Consider the following 21,509-nt stretch of genomic DNA (forward strand, 5'->3'; position numbering starts at 1 on the left):
AAATGTTGACACAACCCTTCTTTTCCATCATCATCATCATCATCGTTGGTGCCGGTGATTCAGCCAGACCTTTTTTTCTTCATCCGAGATAGCGTCGTCTCCTGACAACCCCCCCCCCGAGAAACACTTTACGTCCGCATATGATCGGCCATGCATGATAGCACGCTAAAAAGGAATTAGAATTGACACTATGTAGCTTTTTCTTATGCTTTTGACCCCAAGAAGGGTGAGGGGGGTGGTGGGTATATCTATATTTCTTCTACATATGAGTTTTGGGGACCTTGTTAATTTATCCCACCAATACGCGTTAGACCACGTAAACTCTCTTGCACCACCAGACCCGGTCGTAGAGAAAACACATATTTCTCCCGCAGGATCGTCACTGTATCATACTTGACAGCTGCTACTGGGGTGTCATCGGTCGTCGTATCCATTGCTGTCTGATCGTCTTGCTGCCGTTTCCGTATCACTGCAAATGGTTTGGCCAACTTGACTTTTTTGCCTTCCAATCGATGGTGTCCTACAACAACGGTTGCTTTGTCCTTTTTTTTTTTAGATGAATTCGAGGGGTGGGGGGTGTGGGGGTAACGGGTTGGGGAAAAAGGGGATAAGGTGTATGTTAGGTCTATCGTTCAAAACGAGTGGGTTCATATGGCACTTTATTACATTGGTCATTGTAAGGTCACCCATTTTGAGACTTTGGACTTGGGACTCGGAACTTTGGAAATGGCCTTGGAATTCGAGCAAGACGAGACTTGGTTCTTTCTGAGAAGACTGTAATGGACAAATGACAGCGCAGACCATTGTAGTAGTAGTAGTAGTAGTAGTAGCAGTATGTATGTCACTTGACCTGGGGCGAAAAAAAGGAACAGCGGAGGTTACATGAATAGGGTTGTTGTACCCGAAAAGAAAAAAAAACGCGAAAAGTGGGAATAGACGCGTCTTTTTGGATTCTTTCGGAGTAAATGTAATTAAAACTGTTTACGTGCATCAGCACGTGCTTTCTCTCTCTCTCTCTCTCTCTCTCGTTCTAAACATAACTCTTGTCGCCGCATGGTAAAACATATAGTAATCCTTCTTTCTTTCTCTCTTCTCCTTTTTGCGTGCTAGAAATATAGTTTAATTAAAAAACAACGCGGAATCATCCCGAACAAAACTGCTTTTTATATTAAGCTCACGAAATATAAGGAGGAAACGATCGTTGTTCTTTTTCTTTTTTGATGCATAAACGTCGTGGATGGCACAGAAATAATCGTAACCTCTTGCATGAAAACCAAAACCAACCTTTTTTCCTGTGCAAGTGATGCATCCTATCCTATCTTATTAAAAAGGAGTTTTTTTTTTTCTCGAGGCATGCTTTTACATTGCTCAAGAAGAACCTGATACTGACATGCTTAGAGTAAATAGACACACGCTGTGTTGCTCCACGGGGAAAAGAGCAGCAGCAGTTGCAGTTGCAGTTGCATTCATCTGGATAATTCTGTCGGGAATGTGTGGTCCGTGTGATGTATCATGCTTCCCATTGTTTAGATATTTAGTACTTGAAAATGCGAGCATAAAAAAAAGGGTAAAGCAAACCTGTTTTTTTCTTCAATCGTTAATGCTTGTTGTGTGGCCCCCCCCCCCAAATTATGCGATTTGCACAAATGACGACACTTATAAAGTTAGGGATGGTTATCACGGGGACTGATTAAATGGGCAAGTCAGGGAAGGAGGGGGGAGGCTCTTTCAACGGTGGTTGGGCCACGGCGGGAAAAAAAAAAGAAAAAAGTAAAAATTGAATTTACGCGCACGCGACGCGTTCGCGCTTTCTCTGTTCATTGTCTTCTCCTTGTTACGCCTTGCCTCCCCTTTTTCCTTTACCTCGTACCCCCAGAAAAATCAATAACTATAAAGCGTTTTTATTATACCCTCCCTCTCTCTTTGAATCCCCTAAAATGACAAAACGAAAATACAGTGACGATGAGGCCGTGTCTCTGGAACACTATCGAAACCATACCGATCCACGAACATGGAGCGTTCACAAAGCTTTACGAATGCGTGCCATGCACGGTCGACGTTATAACGGGCATCCCATCAATAGTAATATCCACACCCACACACTCTCTTTTATTTCGAAAGTCTTTTCGAAAATTACTAATTCTCGGTGATTGGGGGATCTGCAACACCATGGATCGTGTGTTTGTGTGGTCCATTATACATATAAATAACAGTTCCAGGACGACAGTTACTCGAGCGATTTACTTGTCAAGATAAAGATATTTATCGATTCTACTATCCCAATGGACAGAAATGCACTCCGTTTGTTTGTGCTTATAGTCATTGTAAGTTGTGTTGCCAAGAGAAAAGAAAGAGTGGAGAGGGGGGGCGAATATCTAAATGATGATATGCTATCTAGATCGACCCATATTAGCAGTGGGTGACGAAGAACGACGCGTAGCATTAATTCAAACCGCCAAGGATAATACAGTTGAAAGCGGTAAATAGAGTGTTACCCCTTCCCATCTTCTACCACTTGAAAGTGTGTTACTCACCCCAAGTTTGAGAACATATTAGCACGTTTTCACAAGGCATTTTATACCCATACTGATGCTGTTCTCGATGTCAAGTGGAGCAACGACGATCAACTCCTTGTACGTTATCATGCATTGACAGGCAACAACAAGAAGAAGAAGAAGGGGCACATTGATGTTAAAATTCGGATATCTTTTTTTGTATATTTCAGTTGACGGCTTCGGGAGATGCAATAATACGGCTTTGGGACGTTGAACACCAAACATGTGTGGCAACATTAAAAGGACATAAGCATAGCATACGATCTGTCAATTTCCATCCAAGCAACCCACGTAAGCTCTCTTTTTGTTTCCTTTTGTTGGATGGGGAAAAATAGATTGCTGATTCATCCTTTTTTTGTAGATTTGATGATATCAGCCAGTAAAGATGGCGCGTTTTGTATTTGGGACACGCGATATCGACTCTTACAACAAAATGATCCAGGTACGAACGTTATTTTTTTTGTTGAGCAATCGAATGGTGGAGGAAAAAAGGGAAAAACTTACGGTGTTGCTGATGGTTTTCCAAAAGATGTACAGGATGGTATAGGCGAGGATGCACCCGTCTATGGCCCGATCAAAACAACACCTTATGCACATGACGATCCCAAATCGCAAAGAAAGGCAAGGTCAGGCAAAATAGCAGCAACAGCAGCAGGAGGATATTCACGCGTGATGCCAGACCGATCTGTCACGTGTGCACTGTTTGTCCCACACCATGAAACCAAGATTGTATCTTCTGGCAGTTATGATGGGTAATACACATCTTGACAAAAAGGAGCGGGTGGAAATGTCCTACAGATATGATTGACACACCGGGGGGGGGGGGGTCTATGATGATAAATGTAGTAAAATCAAGATATGGGATTGTCGAGCAGGACGTGATGCACACGCAATTGACGAATGGGGTGCGTATGACGACTCGCTGGCACGAGTACGTGGCATCACAGATATGAAAATAGACAGCACTGGCACACGATTATACAGCTTGTCAGTGGATCACAGGTACAGAAAAAAAAAAAAGGAAACGTTGATACTGGTATCTATACTAAGGATAGATCATCCATTTTAAATTCAGGATCAACATGCATTATCTGAATAATTTGACACAACCAGCTCGACGCTTTGTCAACTCGAACCAAAAGCTACACACATTCTATGTCAAGATGAGTCTTTCGGCAGACGATCGCTATCTCCTGTGTGGATCAACCAACAAATCGGTGTATGCTTGGGATGTGGAACGGCCGCAATCGGGACCCGTGTTGTTTGATGGTCATGAAGGTGAAACAACGTCCATGTCATGGTGTAGTAACACCTCAGAGGTAAGCAAGAATGATGGGTTTTTGGGGAAACCGTAGGTCTGAGAATTCACCCGCGTGTCTCTCTACATGTATGCGATAGTTTGCAAGTTGCTCTGACGACGGATCTGTACGAATATGGAAATATCGATGATATATCCGAGAAAAATATTTTGTTGCTAAAACGCTTCAATGTAAAATTATTGTGTACAATAAATCAAGGTGGAGGGGTGAGGAAGGGACACGGGGGAGGCTGATGTTTGGGCAAAAATTATGCGATTATTGTTCATCGGTATTTTGGGTAGAATTATTGGTGTGTGTGCGCCAAAAAAGAAAAAATAAAGGTATGGTGAGAACAAAAACAAAACGTGGATTGGGGATGGAATTTCCTATGAGTGTGAGTGTGTGTGGGCCTATACACCAATACGTGTGATATGTAGATTATGTGCAATTATGTAGAAAGCTCTCTTTTTTCCAAGTGTAAGTTCCCCCCCCCCCTTTAGCACCCTCTTTTTGTCTCTCAGTTTACATTGCTACCAGGATTCACAGCACACCTAGAAATTTTGTACCCGATGTTAGACAATCTCTCAAATTACCCCCCTCTCGTCTGGTACTTACATCCAAATCCGGGTTTTGTAAATCTTGAACAACTCGCGGACTAATTCTCGAAAATCAATGCGTCGTTCCGCAATGAAATAAAACGTCAACTTGCGTCGATCCCTGTATAGTTTACATTTTCTTTCCCTGTAAGTGTACATTTCTCTTTTTTTTTCTAATGAACAAAACACCTCCCTCTCTGTCTTTTATCATTACTCCAGCTAAATGATTGAAAACCACCACTTTACCACTGGTATTCTGCATCCACCACTTCCATTGGTAAGTTGCGCTGCTTTGTCTTTTGTTGACACATTGAGAGCGCACGCTGCTCGTCTTGGCTTTTCAGCATCAAGACAGAAATCTCATCCGGCAATGCTTGTCGATAGATACGTTTGATTTGAATATCGGACGGTTTGATATCTGTTGTTGCAGATGCTACGGGTGATGATGATGCTGCTGCTGCTGCTGCTGCTGCTGCTGTTGCTGCTGCCTCAGCTGAAGATCGGGGCGATGAGGATGGGTGGCTACTATGTTCATTATTATCTTCTGTCGTGGTGGTGGTGGTAGTAGAAGGGGAATCATGTTGTTGTTGTTGTTGTTGTTGTTTTTTCAAATTCAAAATTTCTTCATGGGTTAGATTCTCCAAAGCAACTTTGCCAAGATCTTTACCACGGTCAGCTTCAACAATGACTAGATCGCCGAGACGGGGTGGTGGTTGCAGAGTGTTCGGCATGACGTAAAAAAAGTCCGTGCGACCTGCCTTAAACTCGATCATGTACAACAGGGTTTTTGTGGGTAGCTGGTGTAACGCTACACCTTTTCCTTCTTGGTACACGCGAGAATCGACCGTCGTTGTTGTGGCGGTAGACGTGTCATTGTGCTGTGGTTGGGGGTGATGAGGATGATGATGATGATGATGGTGGTGGTGTTGATCAGGATAATAAGGGGTTCCTGCTGCTGCTGCTGCTGCCGCTGCTGTTGGGTGATGAAGGTGGTGATGATGAGGCGCAGGAGGATGAGGATGGGAATACATTTCTGGATGAGGAGGAATAGGCATGGGATACGAGGTGGGCATAGTGTTGTACCCGGATTGCTGTTGTTGAAGTTGCATAGCTTCAATCTGCTCTGCTAGTCGTAACACAGGGTCTGTGGTTGCACTAATAGTTCGTTTGTAGCTATCAAGTTAGTCCTTACGTCCATCTCTACACTCTACCAAAAGACATGATCACTCCGGGAAATGAAATGCAAAAGGGCCAAGAGAGCACACACAGTTAAGCCCCGTCCCTCTTTCTTTTTTTTTATATACCTGTTCATGTGACCCTGTGAGCCTGACGATGAAGATGCAGCAACGTTGCAAAGCCGCTGCTGATCGGATGGAACCTGTCCCTCATCCTGTTGTTTTCCGGCCGATCCACGGCGCATAGAACGATTCACTAGATATCCCTGCTGGGAGGACGACAACATGCTCAGGGCCGCTCCCGACGACTTTGACCGCGTCCGGCAAGGATTAAACTCCATTTCGTCATCCTCGTTGTCATTTTGCGCATCATCTACCTCGTCATCCTCCTCCTCTGTCATTGTTTCAAGCGAGTTTTTGTACGTGTGGCTGTTGGGCATCATCCGTGTGGATGCTTTTGTGGTGTCACTCGGTATATTATCATCGTCATCGCTGTAATCATTGTAGCCGAAAAATGTAGGATCCTGTCCCATTGAGAAGGACAGACTGCGGTGCTGACGATAAATGGGTTCCATGGAGACGCCCGGTAACATGGGGACAGCCAACACGTCGTTGCTGTTGGTACCGTCGTCCTTTCCATGAATGTCGTTATTCATGTTGTGTCTGCTATTTCCATCAATCATATCAGGTGGTATCACTTCATGCGCCGGCGCATGATCACCGTTGTTGTTGTTGTTGTTGCTGTTGTTGTTTTTGTTGTCGTCGAATATCGATGGTCCTTCCCATTGGAATCCAGAGTCATTTGTGCTGTTATCTGGCCATGTATTGTTGCTGTTGTTCTCGTCTGCTCGAGATTCCTATCATCGTCGTTGTTGGTAGGTATTATCGATCAAAGGTTCCCGCATACATATAGAGACATGTTCAATATTAGTCCTAATGATTATATTCTTTTCCCACACTATTGCATTCCCCCGTCCTCCCAAGAGCTACCATCATCCGTCATCATTACCTTTTTCCGCGACTTGGCTGCCTGCGCAGTAGTACTTTGGTTGTGTTGCTGTTTACGTTTGAGAACATACTGTGAGCCATTCACGCTATTTGTGCCCCCGCATAACACACACTGTTATTATACCTTTGCCATGCTTATACCGCGTTTGGATTAACTAGAGTAGGATGGTCAGCTTGTTATTGTCGGTGGTAAGAACTATGTACTACCACGTTGAGTTATGTGTTTTGCTGGGTTGTCCCACCTAACCTGCAACGAGAGCCCATCCTTCTTTTCTGTTAGAGAAAGAGAGAGAGTGTGTGTGGGTTTACCTTTTGTCGTTTTTCGTGAAATAGAAATTTGGTATATAGAGAGGATACGTTTGTATATATATTACAAGGTCGGTGCGTTGGGTACTCTTCTTTTTCTATCAAAACACATACAAGCCGTATAAATATTACCAGGTACGAAATAACAACAACAGACCGCGAGACACGAGCAAAACACAGCCCTTGCCGCCCTCGTCCGCGTTTCTTTTTTCCTGTATCTGTAACTCGCTTTTTACCTTTTTAAGAAAACACACGTTCAAGCACACAAAAATAAAAAGCCGATTGCCAAAGGAGACAAAAAAATTACAAGGTGGAGCTCGCAATGGTGTGAGTGTGTTGAAGTAGTAGTAGTAGTAGTAGTAGTAGTAGTAGTAGTGGAGAGGAAAGAATTGCAGAATGCCGACAAACGGGGTGAACAAAAATATAAAAAAGAAAAGAAGAAGCTCTTGTCGGGGTTACTTGAAGACCGTGGAGTTAATATTTATTTATTTTTCTGCTGGTCTGGTGGGGGTGGTTTTGTGTATAAGTCAAGTGTTGTAGTAGATAGTTGTAGCCGTTGGTGGAGGGGTGGGGGGCCGGGTTTAAGCAGGTAATTCAAAAGGGTTGGCTGAACTCATTCGTACCTTGGCTAGACTCAGCGGATAAACAACAAACAGATGGCTCTCCCATCCCACGACGACCAACCCCTCCCCCCCGCTTTTCTTTTTGTTTGCAATATATCCAATTTCAAGTAATGTGCATAGACACACTGTGAGATGAGGGACCCAGTCTGTTAATTATCCTAAAGAAAGATATATGGAATAATAAACCAACGGAAACACACGCTGTTTACAATGAGCTGTGAGCGAAGGGTAGTAGCGGTGAGAGAGGGGGGCTGAATATATGCTATGAGTATCGTAGCTGTTAGTAAACTTTGTTTACCACACCGCTTCGTCGTCATCAGCATTATGGCTGTCACTTGCAGAAACATGCACACGCCCCGGAACGGCGACTGCGGAAATCAAATAGGCCATTTCCCGATTCCCTGAAAATTTTGTGCGACGACGCCTCTGGAGCATTCTTTTTTTCCCAAATTCGGGGTGGTTTTACACAGCGTACAAGAAAGATCCGGATTCATAGTACGTGGTAGTAATGTACACATTGCTCGACGTCCATCAAACATTCAGTAATACTTACAAAAAAGAAGTGACTAAAAAGATTTATATTTTGACAATATTTTTTAAGTTGGAGGAAGATGGTTACAAATAGGGTTGCTATCTATATATAACTCGGCACCTTCTTCTTCCAAAGAATGTTCATGTTGCTCATATTCAATGTCAGTGTTGTACCATCCTTCTCCATTATGTTCACTCCACAAAACTAAGCTCAAGCTTTCGATCCGTTTCACAAACTCTCAAAGCCGCTTTTCAACATCGTGCTGCCTTGGATTGTTCTCTTTCTTCGTAACACTTTGGAGCTTGCAACACAACACATTTGGGCATTTAGGTTAATTGTCGGTTTTATAGTGTTGGAAGAAGACTGGATTGACCAGTGCCTTAAGGCAATTACGGCTGCATCCTTGCGGTAACGGAAATATTGATGCATAGAAGGTGTTGTTACAGAGAGAGAGGGAGGCGTAAGTAAAGTTAGGGAAATATCTTATATGGAGGTAACGCAACGAATTGGAAATTATTACCCATGTTACAGGTTTTTTTTACGACATTGTAGAAGAGATGATCCTTTTTGCTGTGACCTTATTGAATACCGCTTCCCCCATCCGAGTTATGACGCAGGCATCATGAGCATCCCCATTCGTTGTAACATGATTTGATTGCAGATATTTACGCTTCGCGTATATTGTATCGTTCAAAAGAAGAAAATTGTCGTTTTGATGAAATTTCATCATTTGCCCATAGTCGACTCACAGGAGAGAACAAGCCTTCGTGGTGCAGTTGAACGAAGGAACAATGTTATATCTTTACAGAAAATTTGATACTGTCCAGGATAGGATGTAACTCACTTTCCATACTTTTATCCGCTCCTTGATAGCAAAGAAAAAAGAATAGGAAAGTGAGCGTAAGCAGTTGCGGATGGAGAAAGTACAGCAGGTACAGCAACAACTGTTGCCTGTCTCGCCACCGCTACTCTCTCCTTCTTCCTTCTCCTCCCTCATAACACCACCACCACAGCAACAGCATTATCTCGACGAAGACATTGAAATGGAAGATGTTGTACCAACAGTACCACTGCAGCAACAGCAGAAGGAGGAACAATATGTTCCAACCTTGCTTGATTTCAACGAAGATGTTGAAATGGAAGACGTTGAGGAGCAGTCGGTGGATACGGAGTAGAAGACCGGTGAAGGAGATGAGATGGAGTAGGAACCCACCCCGCCCCTCAAGGTAATTTACTGGCTAGGTTATTTATGGTAAAAAAAAGTAAGTACTTGACCTTGTTTTATCAGTCTTAGTTACATTGACGAGTACCTGGTTATAAACTAATCGTTTACTCTTTTAGGCTCTCTTCCTCTTTTCTTTTTTATTGCAGTGCCGTACATCGAGAAATCACCCAGAAAAACGGAAAAAAAGCAAAAAAGCATCACAAAAAACATTTAAAAAACATAAAAAATACTGGTAAGCTTACCTCTCCCACTTATACAGTAACAGATAAACTTTTTAAATTTGAAAAACCTGTTACACTAGACTTCCTCAATCTAAGTAATGGTGGTATTACTTGTATCTAGGCATAACCATGCTATCTGCTGTAGGAACTGAATGCGCACTTCAATGAGGCCACGACAATGCGTTGTCTGGACTTGCTACGGTGCTGGTACAGTCGACCCTTCTAACAAAGCATCAGAAACTTATTCATCTTATGCTACAGTACCTAAGCTCGCCTCCTAGCCAACTACAATATAGCGACTTTAGTATTAAAGTCCCAATGTATATAAAAGTACGGATTTCAACCTTCATCATCACTCGATCGCAGTAAGTCATTATGCATTTTCCAAACCCTTTGGTGCTGCAGCGCTTTCAGCGCTCACATTTATAAGTGGAGACATTGCGACCGATGATGAAGCACAATACAGCAAGTGTTTTTACCTGGAGACACTGTTTATAACACAGGACAGTGCTGCTCGCAGTTGGTCGAACGAAGATATCCCATCGTACATTGTGACTGTGACTGAACCGACGAGAATGAAGGCGTTGACAAGAACGCATTCTATCATGCTGCCTCGATGAAGATACTTCCGATCTTGACACGTACAATTTTGAATGCAAGTCTACCTATAGTCCCTATTTCCCACAAATGCTTCTACGAATGTCCAGAAGGAAGCACTGCTGGCGATATACAAGTACGCCGCGAGCAATTTGGTTATAATATCCTTGAAGACATCCCAAAATGTATCGTCCGGGATACTGACAGTTTACTCCACGTGAACAAAAGCAATTCTTGTCTTGCTGTATCGGCGAGCAAAATCCAGATCTCGATACTTACCAATATGTATACAAGGTTACCAACTAGATGTCATAAGACTTAGTGCACCGGTCTTGTAAGGAGTTATTCTACCAGTATTGTGTCAATATAATTATGTGCTACTATACACGATCTTCTTTCCTCTACCCTTTTTAGTATTCATATTTTACTCACGCGTCTTCATTTTATACAAAATCGCCTCCTCACACATACGGTGTATAAAGCTACATTTCGTTGCGTGTGCTTATACTTATTATTGATATATACATTTCATAACTTCACGAAATAAATTATGCATATGTCATGACGCTTGCAACACACGGTCTCATACAACTTAAGTGGTTTTATCAAGTTGTAAGAAGTCCATCTCACTTTCATATGTTAACTTCTCCGTGAGCATAGTAAAGTGAAAAGCAGCATTCTGCATCACACAACGAATAAAGAAACAATGTCTATTTCGTATCATACCATATATTAGAAACCAGATAAATAGAATGCTGCTAAAGGCGAAGTAGTTCACACTGATTTCCATGTGAATTGCTCCGTATATACGCAGACCGCTCATCCAGACGATATCATCACTACGTGTCATTAGGTTCAGAGCAACAATAGCTCGCTGACGACCTATGAAAAACCACAACTACGGCTGATAATTGGAGTCGGTATCCTGCAAAAAGTGATGTGAATCGCGGTGATGTTGCTGTACCTGCTTCTCGTAATGATATTTATAGGATCGATCTACCGGTTGTTGGTTTACGTACGAAGTAGGTTCTGTAATAGCACCTTTGACTTAAAATTACTACTATTATTTTACCATAAAGAGAAAGGCAATTATTTAGGAAAGTTATAAAAGAGCAGCAGTAGTAGCTCATCATGAAGCTTCCACCCGCTTGTATGTTTCTGCAGCTAAACGAGCTTTTGAATAACATCTTTGGTATGGAAAGGTCGCTTGCCGCCAACCCAGCGTAGTAGCCTTGATTCGGCAAATGAAAGCCCGGTTCCTCGCCCTCGCTGCGCGCTTGACACTTTCTTGCCTTTTGTATTTAAACATGGTGAGTCTCTGCAACAAGCAGCAGGAACACATGCTAGAAATGATTGCTCAATACGTTTTTTTCAGCCCACAACATATATTCCTACAGTTGTTGTTGACGATGGTAAACAAAAAAATACTCTTTATAAAACTCATATAACCGGAAAGATCTTGCTGACACTTGCTTTTTGCCCTTTTAATTTTAAAAACGCAGCGCATCAGGACGACATTTGGGATGTTGCGTGGTCCAAAAACACTAATTGCGTCGTCACTGGTGCTTCAGACAGCAGTGTTAAATGTTGGTATGTCTCTACATGGGAAGAAAAGTACGCTGAAAGTAAAGAGGCTGACGCGTTTATTTTTGCAATTGCACAACGCAGGGATGGATCTTCGGGCGAGTTAAAGTACGATTTAGACGGGCACGTCTTGTCTGTTGTTTCAGTCGATACTAACAGCACTGGTACACGTAAGTAATGAATATCATACTATGTCTGTGCTCAAGGTTTTGCAGTCTTTGGATAGATACGTATGTATGTCTGCCATGCTTATACATGATTGCAAATGATAGGTGCTGTATCTGCTTCCATCGATTCGACACTCTGTATTTGGGATCTTGAAAACGACGGTGCACTTTTGAAGACGATCAACGCTACACCTGTTGAGGCATGGAAAGCCAAGTTTAGTCCTGATGGCGAGTTTATTGCATGTGGCTCACATAACGGCGATATCAATTTGTACAGCGTTGAATCTGGCGACAAAGTTTCTTCGTTTGCAACTAAACAAAAGTTTGTTACCACCACTACTTATGTACGTATAACACATTGGATTGATATTCATAACTGATAAATGTAGCTGATCCATTTGTATACATGCTTATATAGAGCCCAGATGGCAAGTATGTTGCAGGTGCTGCAGAAGATGGATCGATTTATGTATTTAATATCGAAACAAATCAATTGGCGCACACTTTGTCAGGTACATGAGGAAAGGGACTTTGTATAGTGGATTGAAAACGTTTAGGATTCTTTTGCTAATACGAGCTTGATGGACTGGATAAATATAGGACATGCCAGAGCTGTTCGCGATTTGACATTTGCTCCGGATAACCGCACATTGATCAGTGGAAGTGATGACAAGTGTATTCATGTGTACGATGTAGAGCATGGTCAACTCGCCTCGGTACTCACGGGTCATACCAGTTGGGTCTTGGGTGTCGATGCAAACCCAGATATCAGCAAACAGCAACTCGCAAGCTCATCAGCAGATCGCAAGGTTAAAATATGGGATTTGGGTATGCGATCCGTTTTGGAAACCCACGAAGTTCATAGTGAAGAAGTATGGAGTGTGGCATGGAATCCTGAAGGCACAAAACTCGTTTCCGTGTCCGAGGATAGATCCATCAAATGGTTTGCCAGTAGCGGATCATCCGTTTAAAAGAGAAGTGCAAAGCATTGTTGCAAGAGCCTTCTGTCATTTCTCAAGTTAGCACACAAGAGCACCTAATCATATACACAAAAGAAAAAGAAGGAAAGTTTTAATGATGATCATCAACTCTTCCCATGTAAATAAACTGTGTTTTTTCTCTTTGATACTTGTATATAGTTCTTTGATACTATGTAATATTTCGCTAGTTCGTACATGATCAAATTCAAGTATTATGTATGCAATACGCTCTAAATAAAAGCAAGAGAGGCGGTCTTGCCTTCATTATTAATAGCTCACGGATGTGTTGATATTGCATAACAACAAACAAAGGCTTCTAGTAGAACTTGAAGTGTTTGTAGTAAGTACACATCAAAAACATGTCGATATTACTAGAAAATAATTGAAGACCGCTTACATACTGACATCTTTGCTTCTGTTATCGTTCATCTTATAAGATGTGGCAAGAAGTACCGTGCTCGATGGCCCACGAAGTACGCAACCTCTGTCGCTGTTGCTTCCAGTGTGGACAAAGTACTGATGATGTATTTATCTGCTCTTGACTGCCTTTCGTCCAAGATTTAAGATACATTAATATAGTCTATGTTTTACTTTTCGTCCTGTGTCTGTTGGCAACGTGATCGTAAAGTATAGCTTGGCTTGACGAACAATACAATGGCACTTGGAACAAAAGGCTGACAAACTATTGCCAACGTTAGGCCAGCGAGCATACATCGTATCGTAGTATCGGCAATTATAAATACATACCAGATGCGGCGACATGGTGGCTCTTTTGATCAGTCGTACGTAAAACATTCAAAAGTAAGTTCGATCTTACAAGCGAATCTAGTTTCTCCTTTTCGTATTATTCTACCAACACTGTTTCTGGAACAGAAATCAAAGTTTTTGGTGTTACAGCTTTTTCTGAACCGATACCAAAGAATTTCAGATATAAATAATGCTTTCCTGCGCCACCTCCCTCGCTGTGCAACTACAGGCGATGAATCATAATACATATTAACGGTACCATATTACTCAGGGTCCATGCTTTTTTCAGCAGCTGAATCAAAGGCACGACAAAGAGCAATTGTGGTTTTCAAACGGTTCGTTTCTGGTGGTGAGTTTACTAAGAGGGTGTAAATACAACAATACAGTTATAGACAGGCGATAATATACCTAGTGGATATCTAAATGGGTTGCAGAGTCAAATGATATGTACAAAAAAGCTGCTCTCGATAATACAGTACTACTAAAGTAATCTTTGCATATCTTTAAAAAACCATGCGGCCTTCTGTTTATCTCTTTGAATAAGGTGGAGGTGGGGCTTCAACGTCATCGTAGTAGCCTGGGACATTATGGCTGCCATTGTCTTCTAGCTAACGTCATCGTCATTTTTAACGAGGTTAAATTTTTTTAGTTAGCGATTAAATGCTTCAATTGATTTCCTACAGTCTTTTTCGTTCTTGACACATATTATCACTTACCATTGGAGACGATAGCTCAGAGTGCTGCTGCTCTTGTTGCTGCGATGTGCTGTTGTTGACTTCTTCCACAGCTAGGGCACCTTGCGTACGTGTAAACCGAGAATAAGGAAATACCGTGACAAGTATAATCAGAGCCAAGCAAGGAGCGTACTTTATTGTAATTGCTGAAACGCGTGTCTCAAGGTCAATGAAATCATTCCAGCGTCCATTGCTACTGATTTGCGCAACAAACAGAATGACAGAACCAACGATGCCCAAAATTAGAAGCACAGCAAAAATGATAAAGGATACATTGAAGGCAAGGATATCTGGAGGCCATCGGAGTATCCACATGATAAAGACGAGCAAATACACCACAGTAGAGACGCGAAGCACGGCTCTGCCAAGGGGCCCACCAAAAAGGACTGTCAGAACTATGCTGGCTATTATTGTACCCACGCCATAGGCATACGTCCAAAATCGAAAGGGAATACGGCTTGCCCCAAAGCAGCTCTTCTTATTGTTGCTGCTGTTTTTACTGGACTGTCGTCGCGCAACTGCAAGGATCTCAAACGTGAGAACCCATGTCATAATGGTAAACGCGCCTTCGAAAAAGTGGGCTACAATGAACCCGACATCAGTTTCGTATTTTTGTAGTACGGCCGCCATCATGATGCTTGTCGTCAGCAGTGCAGCTTCAGCGAGAAGAAAAGCAATCTTCACCCACATGGGACATTTCTGATAGAATCCGTTGAAGAAAGGCCATATAAGCGTTGCAATGCTGAGAAGAATAAGTGGTATATTGACCCCAGGATCGATCATAGTGAATATGTTGCTGAATAATGGTGCTGCACAAGGATGGTGGAAAAAGAAGAGAAAAGAAGATAAAAGAAAGAGGGCTAGGAAGAAACAACTGTGTTGCTTTGATCTTTAAATCATATTTAAGCTCATCATTATACTGTATTAATGTGGGCTCAGCAAACTGTTGAATATCTGAGAGATGCTCATCTCAGTGTAACTTTCGTGCCACTGATTTAATCCATAATGTTTAGTCTCGGTATCCGCATGAACCACATTTTATAGGCTGACTACATGACAATATCATTAGTGGTAGCATGCTCATTTGTGTATTTGCGTCTGCCACTCTTTTTCTTTAGGTGCTACTTTTGCTTCTCGCCAATATTTAAGTAAATACAATGAGGTAGACCTCGTCAAATAAAGGTAGGAGACTACCACTAATCAGCTATAAAATTTTGCAGAAAATTGCCGCTTGTGGTACAACAAAAAGCTACTCGAAAGAATAGCATCGAAGGCGATTTCTTCGTACGCAGAAGAAAATCAAAAAAATAAGGCTATACTTGCCATTCAGAAAGCCCTTTTGTATCTTCTATTTCTTCTGGTCTCAAGAGATATTTAGCAAGCAAAAGTGTTAGACAAAAGCTAGTGTTATATTAAAGTAACACGATTGAATTTATAGATCCTGCGCCACTCTATTTTCAGAAATTTCGGTTTAGAAAATGAGCATACATTCAAATGCGTAATGAGAAACTTCACTCTATTCAGCGTATGATGTAGAGTTCCTTCTATACAGATAATGTGCCTTCTGTCGGTTATTGACCGTATGAAGGTTGTAGTAGCAAACGGGATTTTTCATTTTTGGTGCGCGTGAGAATAATCATTAACATATAGGCCGCTTGCTTGCTAGCTGTCGTACTCTGCTTCTTGAGAAGTAAAATCATGTATACTTCGCGAACATGTAACACAACCTTTCCATATGTAGCGACAAGAGAAGTGTGTGATACTCCAATTTCCTGTTTTCTGCACCCTGATCATCGCTATGACCGCATCATCAGTGACTTATATCCTCCTCCGCCACATTGTATGTATACTTCGAAGTCCAATTTCTAAAAGTTTTTAGTAGCTCAAAAAAGAAGTGCAAATTAGATTATGCCTTATTTACAGAGACAGAGAACCTTCAGTAGGAAGAATAGAAAAAAAGTGAAATATAAAAGCACACAAATTATATAAGAGCAGTAGTAGTAATTAAGGAAGCATAAAAGACCAACAAAGCGACAATACAGTAGTAACACTACATATCTAGCTGTCACTATTACTAATTACATGTGCGTTTGAGTATACAGAATTTCCGTGCAATCTCTCTCATATTTTACGAAAACAGAGACAGTAGTGATAATACAACAAAACTGCATGAAAATCAGGCTGCCCATAATAAGATTGAAAGACTTAAACACCCTCCTGAACTGACACCTGACGAAAACCGTTTCAGTTCTAATGCATACATCATAATGTATCATAGATCCACAAATAAAAGCAAAACCATTAAGCAGAACTTGACAAAGCATCACTGAGCCTAAGATACAAATTGGTAGTAGAATCGCTTCATGAAAAAGTTCTCAAGATATCATAATAAGAAAGAAAGAAGCGATAGGACATGCGGTTTATTTATTTTTCTTCCTTCTGGGGGCCGCACCGGGAAAACGGGGAGAGAATTAGATAGCATGCTGGCTCACTTTGTGCTTTCTTCTTCATCATTGGGCTGCTTCTTTGGCCGTCACCGATATGAGAATGGATAGTTGTTAGTACCTTATTATATGTACATTCTTTTTATTTCTTATTTTACTGGTATCTACGTACCATATAAGAGGATGGCAGAAGAGAGTAGCCTGAGCCTCGTTGTTGCGATGGGCTTTCATCACCGATGGCTATAGCACCTTCCCGTGGAAAGTGCAATTGGGAAATCGTCGTAACAAGGATAAGCAGGGCCAAACAACCGCTAAATTTGATCGCACCTGCCGAAATTGCTGACTCGAGGACTATAAAGTTGCTCCAACTTCTATACATTACGAGTTGTAGCACGAACAGAACAACAGATCCAATGACGCTCAGCATCAAAAAAATAGCGAACGCTATAAAGTGCACGCCAAAAACGCGGATATCTTGTGGCCATTTGAGAGTCCATACGAAAAAGGCGAGCAAATAGACGACAGTAGAGGCACGAAGCACAGCTCTGCCAAGACCGCCACCAAAGATTATTGTCAAGATAACACTAGCTGTTATTTCACCAACGCCGTAGGCATACACCCATAACCGGACGGGGTATGGGCCCAGCCCAAAGTAGGACTTGTTATTGTTCCTATCGTCGATGCTTGATTCTTTTTGTCGTGCAACTGCAAGAATTTCAAACATGAGGATCCAAGTCATTATAGTAAACGCGCCTTGAAGGACATTAGCTGCGATAAACCCGCCATCACTTTCGTATGGTGCCGGTACAACTATCATAATAGTGCAAGATGCAACCAAAGCCGCTTCGGACAGGAGAAAAGCAGTATACAGCCATTTGGTGGGGCAATTCTTGTGAAACCCGTTGAAGAACCCGTATACGATAGTTGCTAAAGCAATAAAAATAAATGAGATGTTGATTCCAGCATCCGTCATAGTAATTGCAATTACTGTGTGATGGATTATGGAGGTAGAGAAAGAAAATAAAAGAAAGCAAGGAAGATAAGAAGAGGTCGTGAACTTTCGATTTGAATATGAAATTAAGCGCCCTTTTAAGCTGGTGCTGAGCAGTTTCGCACGTTCGCATAATTGGCTTTATAATAAGTACTGAAATACACTAGAAAAGCAATTAAAAATATAAACTACCACTACTATGCTATTTCATCTATTAACATATAGCATACAGACATCGTTGCAGTAGTAGTAGCAGTTATCGACAGTATAGCTATGCAATATATAGTGATACTGTAGTTACTTGCAGCTTTCTATTCAACGGTTCCATATATAATATGCCGGCATTTAAAAGGCACAATAAGATGCGGGGACTTCAACACTTTACTTGTAAACGGACTCATTTATACTGTGTATATGATATACCGCTTTGCTCTATCTATTCTTACACCCAATTGAAACTATAACTCTTCATTTCTTCTCATATAAATACGATGTAGTGCTTTGGAATGCTTTATACATGGCTACTGTATAATTATATCCGTTACCTTGAAAAGCAGCCAAACAAAAAAAACATCGGTTGCATGGCCGTGTAACATAGTTAAACAACAAATATCCCGAGTCCCAATAACGTCGCTATTGGAAATAACCTACCTTTTACGAACAACCTCAACGTGCCCAATGCCAAGGAGCCAAGGAGTCAAGGATGCCGAGAATTTCTTAGCAGATATGTACACCTTCCTTTTCAGAGACGGAGCAAACTCTAACTTTTTGAATGCTGCAACATTAAATCAGCGCACCTACATGTAAAGATGTGTGGTGCAATCATATGGTTTGATTGCTTAAGTGAGAGAAAAAAACTTCTTCCTTACATAAATACTCTGTTTGTCTTGATTGCCTGTGTTGCATTCAATTGGTGTCTATCTTAAAATTATCGGTAACAAGAGCTGCTTCACATACCTTCGCTTCTAATCGATGTTGAAGCCTCTTTTGTGAACAGCAAAGAACACTACTGATTTTACTACAAGTCAGCACCATTTCGAATTCTACCCATCGTATCGATAATGGCTTCCTACTGTATATAACCTTGTTGGTAATGCTCACAGCTGTATTACTCATGGCTGCATATTGTAAACTTATGTAAAAGAAATCTCATTTGCTCAAAGAGTTTCTGCGAATGAGCTGTTATTATTGCACAAGCGCCAAAGCTTCTCTAAGCAGAACGTGGCTATACCAAGGCATTCAGTTCCGTTAATTGTAGTACCAAGATCATGATATACATTTGTACTATACCAACAATTAAATATCTAAAAGTTTAAATTTTGGAGCATAACCCGTAGACGAACTGTGATTATGTACAGTATAGAGAGCGGACACCTGCACGCTAAGTATGTAACAAGCAAACATAATATAGGACCAAAGACACTACACTACACGACTATGGATTTCATTTGGCATGCGCGACGAAAACGTTTCATGCAAGTATTAGCATGTTGGAGTGATCTGTAGACATGAATTTAACCATGAGTATCTAGACTCTCTTATTTGATGACACATTTGTATGAGGAAAGACAGAGGTTTGTATGTACGTAGAGAAAGGAAAACTGGGTAAATGCTATCTGTCAGGCAACGTAAATTCAAGTGGCTCAGAAACATTGCAATCCAAAATTCCGCGTTACATTATTTCGAGTACTCTCTGTTCGCTCTACATGACCCTGAGCACAGACGCACTCTCAGGCCGCTCGCCTCTTTTACCTATGAGTAAATCACCACATCATTTGACACTTTGCAATTCATTGTCTAGTAGTAGTAATATCTAACGAAAAAACCTGCATATTGTTATTTTTGATATGCGTTCCTTCTATCATACATAATCGACAACAAGTAAGCAATGCTTTCAATTTACACAAATTTAAAGATAAGTTTATTTTCCTTCATCTATATACATATATACATTCATTAGCGTACATATAGTGTGAGCTATATTACAGGTGTACATACAAAAATACTAATAGCTAGCCGATCGACCATAAAAATGAGATTATTTAGAGTGATGGTTTCTATAACCTAGAATATGGTGGTGGTGGTGGTAAATCGATGTCAACATGGTAATATGTTGGTAGATCATCTCCGTTGGCAAAATCATTGTTGCTGCTATAGTCAGAGAGCTGCTTGTCGGGCACAAACGATTGTTGTAATAGTGATATTATTAGTTGAGCGGCACACTACAGTAGAGACTAGTCGTCTTTATAAATAGTGATTTTGCTTACCATGGGAGTAAATGAGGAGGATAAGGATTGGCGTTGCCTACTACCCCGTTGTTGACGTTCACGGTTCTCGTTGCTGCTGGTTATGGAGCTGTCTCTGTTGTTCGCCGGTATTTGGATCTCGTAAATTCTGGATCCTACTTGCACTCGATTTACTTGTTCGCCAGCCTGACGTTCCCGTAGTAGCTGAAGCTGACGTTCCCGTAGTAGCTGAAGCTGACGTTCCCGTCTATTGTGTTCTGCTGTGATCATGCGATTTCTTGCTAGTACTTCTGCTCTTCTGCTCTCCAAGTTATGATTTATGCTGATTCTGCCTCTTTCTCTGTCCTCGTTTATTGTCTGATACTCTTGTTGCTGTTGCTGACGATTCTGTTCATGTCGCCGATCAACCATATATATTCTTGCTCCTACTTGTATTCTGACCATCTGTTCCTCGTTCTGTTGCTCCCGTTGCCCTTGTTGCTGAGAATTTTCTGTGTTTCGCGTAGCGATAAGGACGTTTCTTGTGGCTACTTGTGCTCGCCCGACTGATGTTCCTTGGTGTTGTACTGTAGCTTGAGTGGAAGCTTTCATACTCGGAAACCAGGATCTAGGATACGCCCAAACGACCAATGCTAACGCAACAGCGCCAGCATACTTGATTAAAATTGCTGAAAGGATCAGCTGAACCGTCACTGGGGCCAATATGAAAGAGAGGATCGAGTTAATGATGTTGCAGAGCACCAGAGCCACGAAAAAGTTGAAAGACCAGCCGAGCGGACGTATGTATTTGTATCGACGAAACACCCATACGAGAAAGACAAGAAAATGAACAAAGATGGCACAGCAAAGTACGATAATGGCGCCATAGAAAAGGCCTTTTAACCACGTAATAATACCACCAAGTACGCAAACTACCGCAAAAGGATACGTATAAAACCGGATGTACCGCATACTGTAGTACTTTAAATAAACGTCGTGTGAGCCTTTCTCTGCGTCGGCATCATCGCTATTTCGCGTTCGTATAGGTCGTAATGGTGAAAGAATATCGAACATGTGGACCCAAATCAGTATGGCAAACACACACCCCAGAAACTGGTCCACGTTATGCGGCAAAGAATCGTTGTTTTCGCTGAAATATCCTGGAGGTGTAGCAATCGCGTAACAGGACGTGGCTACCAGCAATGATGTAGATAAAAGGAAAGAGGCGCATATCCCAGGTACGCAATGCTCTCCAGCAAAGAATTTGGATCTGAGCGCGTATAATATGGTGCTGCAAGCAATTACAAGCACTGGGATATGGATAGCAAGAGTGACTGCATCTACAGGCATTTGAAAGTAAAAGCAAAATAGACGAAAGAAACGGAGAAGCGTGATTTTATACAAATGACTGACTTTATATACAATGTAGCACATGCTCAGCATTCAGCGTACAGAAATATATGCTGTAGCTTTTGTGTTACAATGCTTTGTCCTTTTTGTG

General features: G+C 41.6%; 8 protein-coding genes across 8 annotated transcripts; 3 read left to right on the forward strand and 5 right to left on the reverse strand.

The window, feature by feature from the left end:
* Window positions 1-135: 135 nt before the first annotated feature.
* Window positions 136-887, reverse strand: BDB00DRAFT_328847 (Ctf8-domain-containing protein). Its single transcript, XM_053116962.1, has 2 exons — window positions 667-887; window positions 136-542 (listed from the first exon to the last, which is right to left on the reverse strand). The coding sequence occupies exons 1-2, from the start codon at window positions 802-804 to the stop codon at window positions 285-287; spliced, it is 396 nt and encodes a 131-aa protein (XP_052985238.1). The 5' UTR covers window positions 805-887; the 3' UTR covers window positions 136-284.
* Window positions 888-1,794: 907 nt separating this feature from the next.
* On the forward strand, window positions 1,795-3,974 carry BDB00DRAFT_797613 (WD40-repeat-containing domain protein). Its single transcript, XM_053121556.1, has 9 exons — window positions 1,795-2,082; window positions 2,214-2,324; window positions 2,399-2,479; window positions 2,557-2,633; window positions 2,726-2,846; window positions 2,917-2,997; window positions 3,085-3,307; window positions 3,402-3,557; window positions 3,631-3,974. Exons 1-9 carry the CDS (start codon window positions 1,938-1,940, stop codon window positions 3,908-3,910), a joined length of 1,275 nt encoding a protein of 424 aa, XP_052985239.1. The 5' UTR covers window positions 1,795-1,937; the 3' UTR covers window positions 3,911-3,974.
* Window positions 3,975-4,370: 396 nt separating this feature from the next.
* On the reverse strand, window positions 4,371-6,765 carry BDB00DRAFT_867046 (PSP1 C-terminal conserved region-domain-containing protein; the record flags this gene model as incomplete). The annotated part of the gene is made up of 6 exons (XM_053126294.1): window positions 4,371-4,404; window positions 4,469-4,570; window positions 4,696-5,604; window positions 5,754-6,481; window positions 6,634-6,681; window positions 6,757-6,765. The coding sequence occupies 6 exons, from the start codon at window positions 6,763-6,765 to the stop codon at window positions 4,371-4,373; spliced, it is 1,830 nt and encodes a 609-aa protein (XP_052985240.1).
* A 2,242-nt stretch (window positions 6,766-9,007) lies between these two features.
* Window positions 9,008-9,268, forward strand: BDB00DRAFT_867047 (uncharacterized protein; the record flags this gene model as incomplete). The annotated part of the gene is made up of 2 exons (XM_053126295.1): window positions 9,008-9,025; window positions 9,107-9,268. The coding sequence occupies 2 exons, from the start codon at window positions 9,008-9,010 to the stop codon at window positions 9,266-9,268; spliced, it is 180 nt and encodes a 59-aa protein (XP_052985241.1).
* Window positions 9,269-11,290: 2,022 nt separating this feature from the next.
* On the forward strand, window positions 11,291-13,209 carry BDB00DRAFT_329058 (WD40-repeat-containing domain protein). Its single transcript, XM_053116963.1, has 7 exons — window positions 11,291-11,446; window positions 11,512-11,548; window positions 11,639-11,726; window positions 11,805-11,890; window positions 11,993-12,231; window positions 12,306-12,399; window positions 12,488-13,209. Exons 1-7 carry the CDS (start codon window positions 11,381-11,383, stop codon window positions 12,856-12,858), a joined length of 981 nt encoding a protein of 326 aa, XP_052985242.1. The 5' UTR covers window positions 11,291-11,380; the 3' UTR covers window positions 12,859-13,209.
* A 932-nt stretch (window positions 13,210-14,141) lies between these two features.
* Window positions 14,142-15,131, reverse strand: BDB00DRAFT_867049 (uncharacterized protein; the record flags this gene model as incomplete). The annotated part of the gene is made up of 2 exons (XM_053126296.1): window positions 14,142-14,222; window positions 14,331-15,131. 2 exons carry the CDS (start codon window positions 15,129-15,131, stop codon window positions 14,142-14,144), a joined length of 882 nt encoding a protein of 293 aa, XP_052985243.1.
* Window positions 15,132-16,406: 1,275 nt separating this feature from the next.
* Window positions 16,407-17,845, reverse strand: BDB00DRAFT_797628 (uncharacterized protein). The gene is made up of 2 exons (XM_053121557.1): window positions 16,965-17,845; window positions 16,407-16,872 (listed from the first exon to the last, which is right to left on the reverse strand). The coding sequence occupies exons 1-2, from the start codon at window positions 17,763-17,765 to the stop codon at window positions 16,837-16,839; spliced, it is 837 nt and encodes a 278-aa protein (XP_052985244.1). The 5' UTR covers window positions 17,766-17,845; the 3' UTR covers window positions 16,407-16,836.
* A 1,778-nt stretch (window positions 17,846-19,623) lies between these two features.
* On the reverse strand, window positions 19,624-21,377 carry BDB00DRAFT_797630 (uncharacterized protein). Its single transcript, XM_053121558.1, has 2 exons — window positions 20,051-21,377; window positions 19,624-19,948 (listed from the first exon to the last, which is right to left on the reverse strand). Exons 1-2 carry the CDS (start codon window positions 21,356-21,358, stop codon window positions 19,841-19,843), a joined length of 1,416 nt encoding a protein of 471 aa, XP_052985245.1. The 5' UTR covers window positions 21,359-21,377; the 3' UTR covers window positions 19,624-19,840.
* Between the last annotated feature and the right edge of the window lie 132 nt (window positions 21,378-21,509).

This window comes from Zychaea mexicana (assembly GCF_025766255.1).
Source record: "Zychaea mexicana strain RSA 1403 chromosome Unknown BDB00scaffold_3, whole genome shotgun sequence".
Taxonomy (NCBI): Eukaryota; Fungi; Mucoromycota; class Mucoromycetes; order Mucorales; family Lichtheimiaceae; genus Zychaea; species Zychaea mexicana.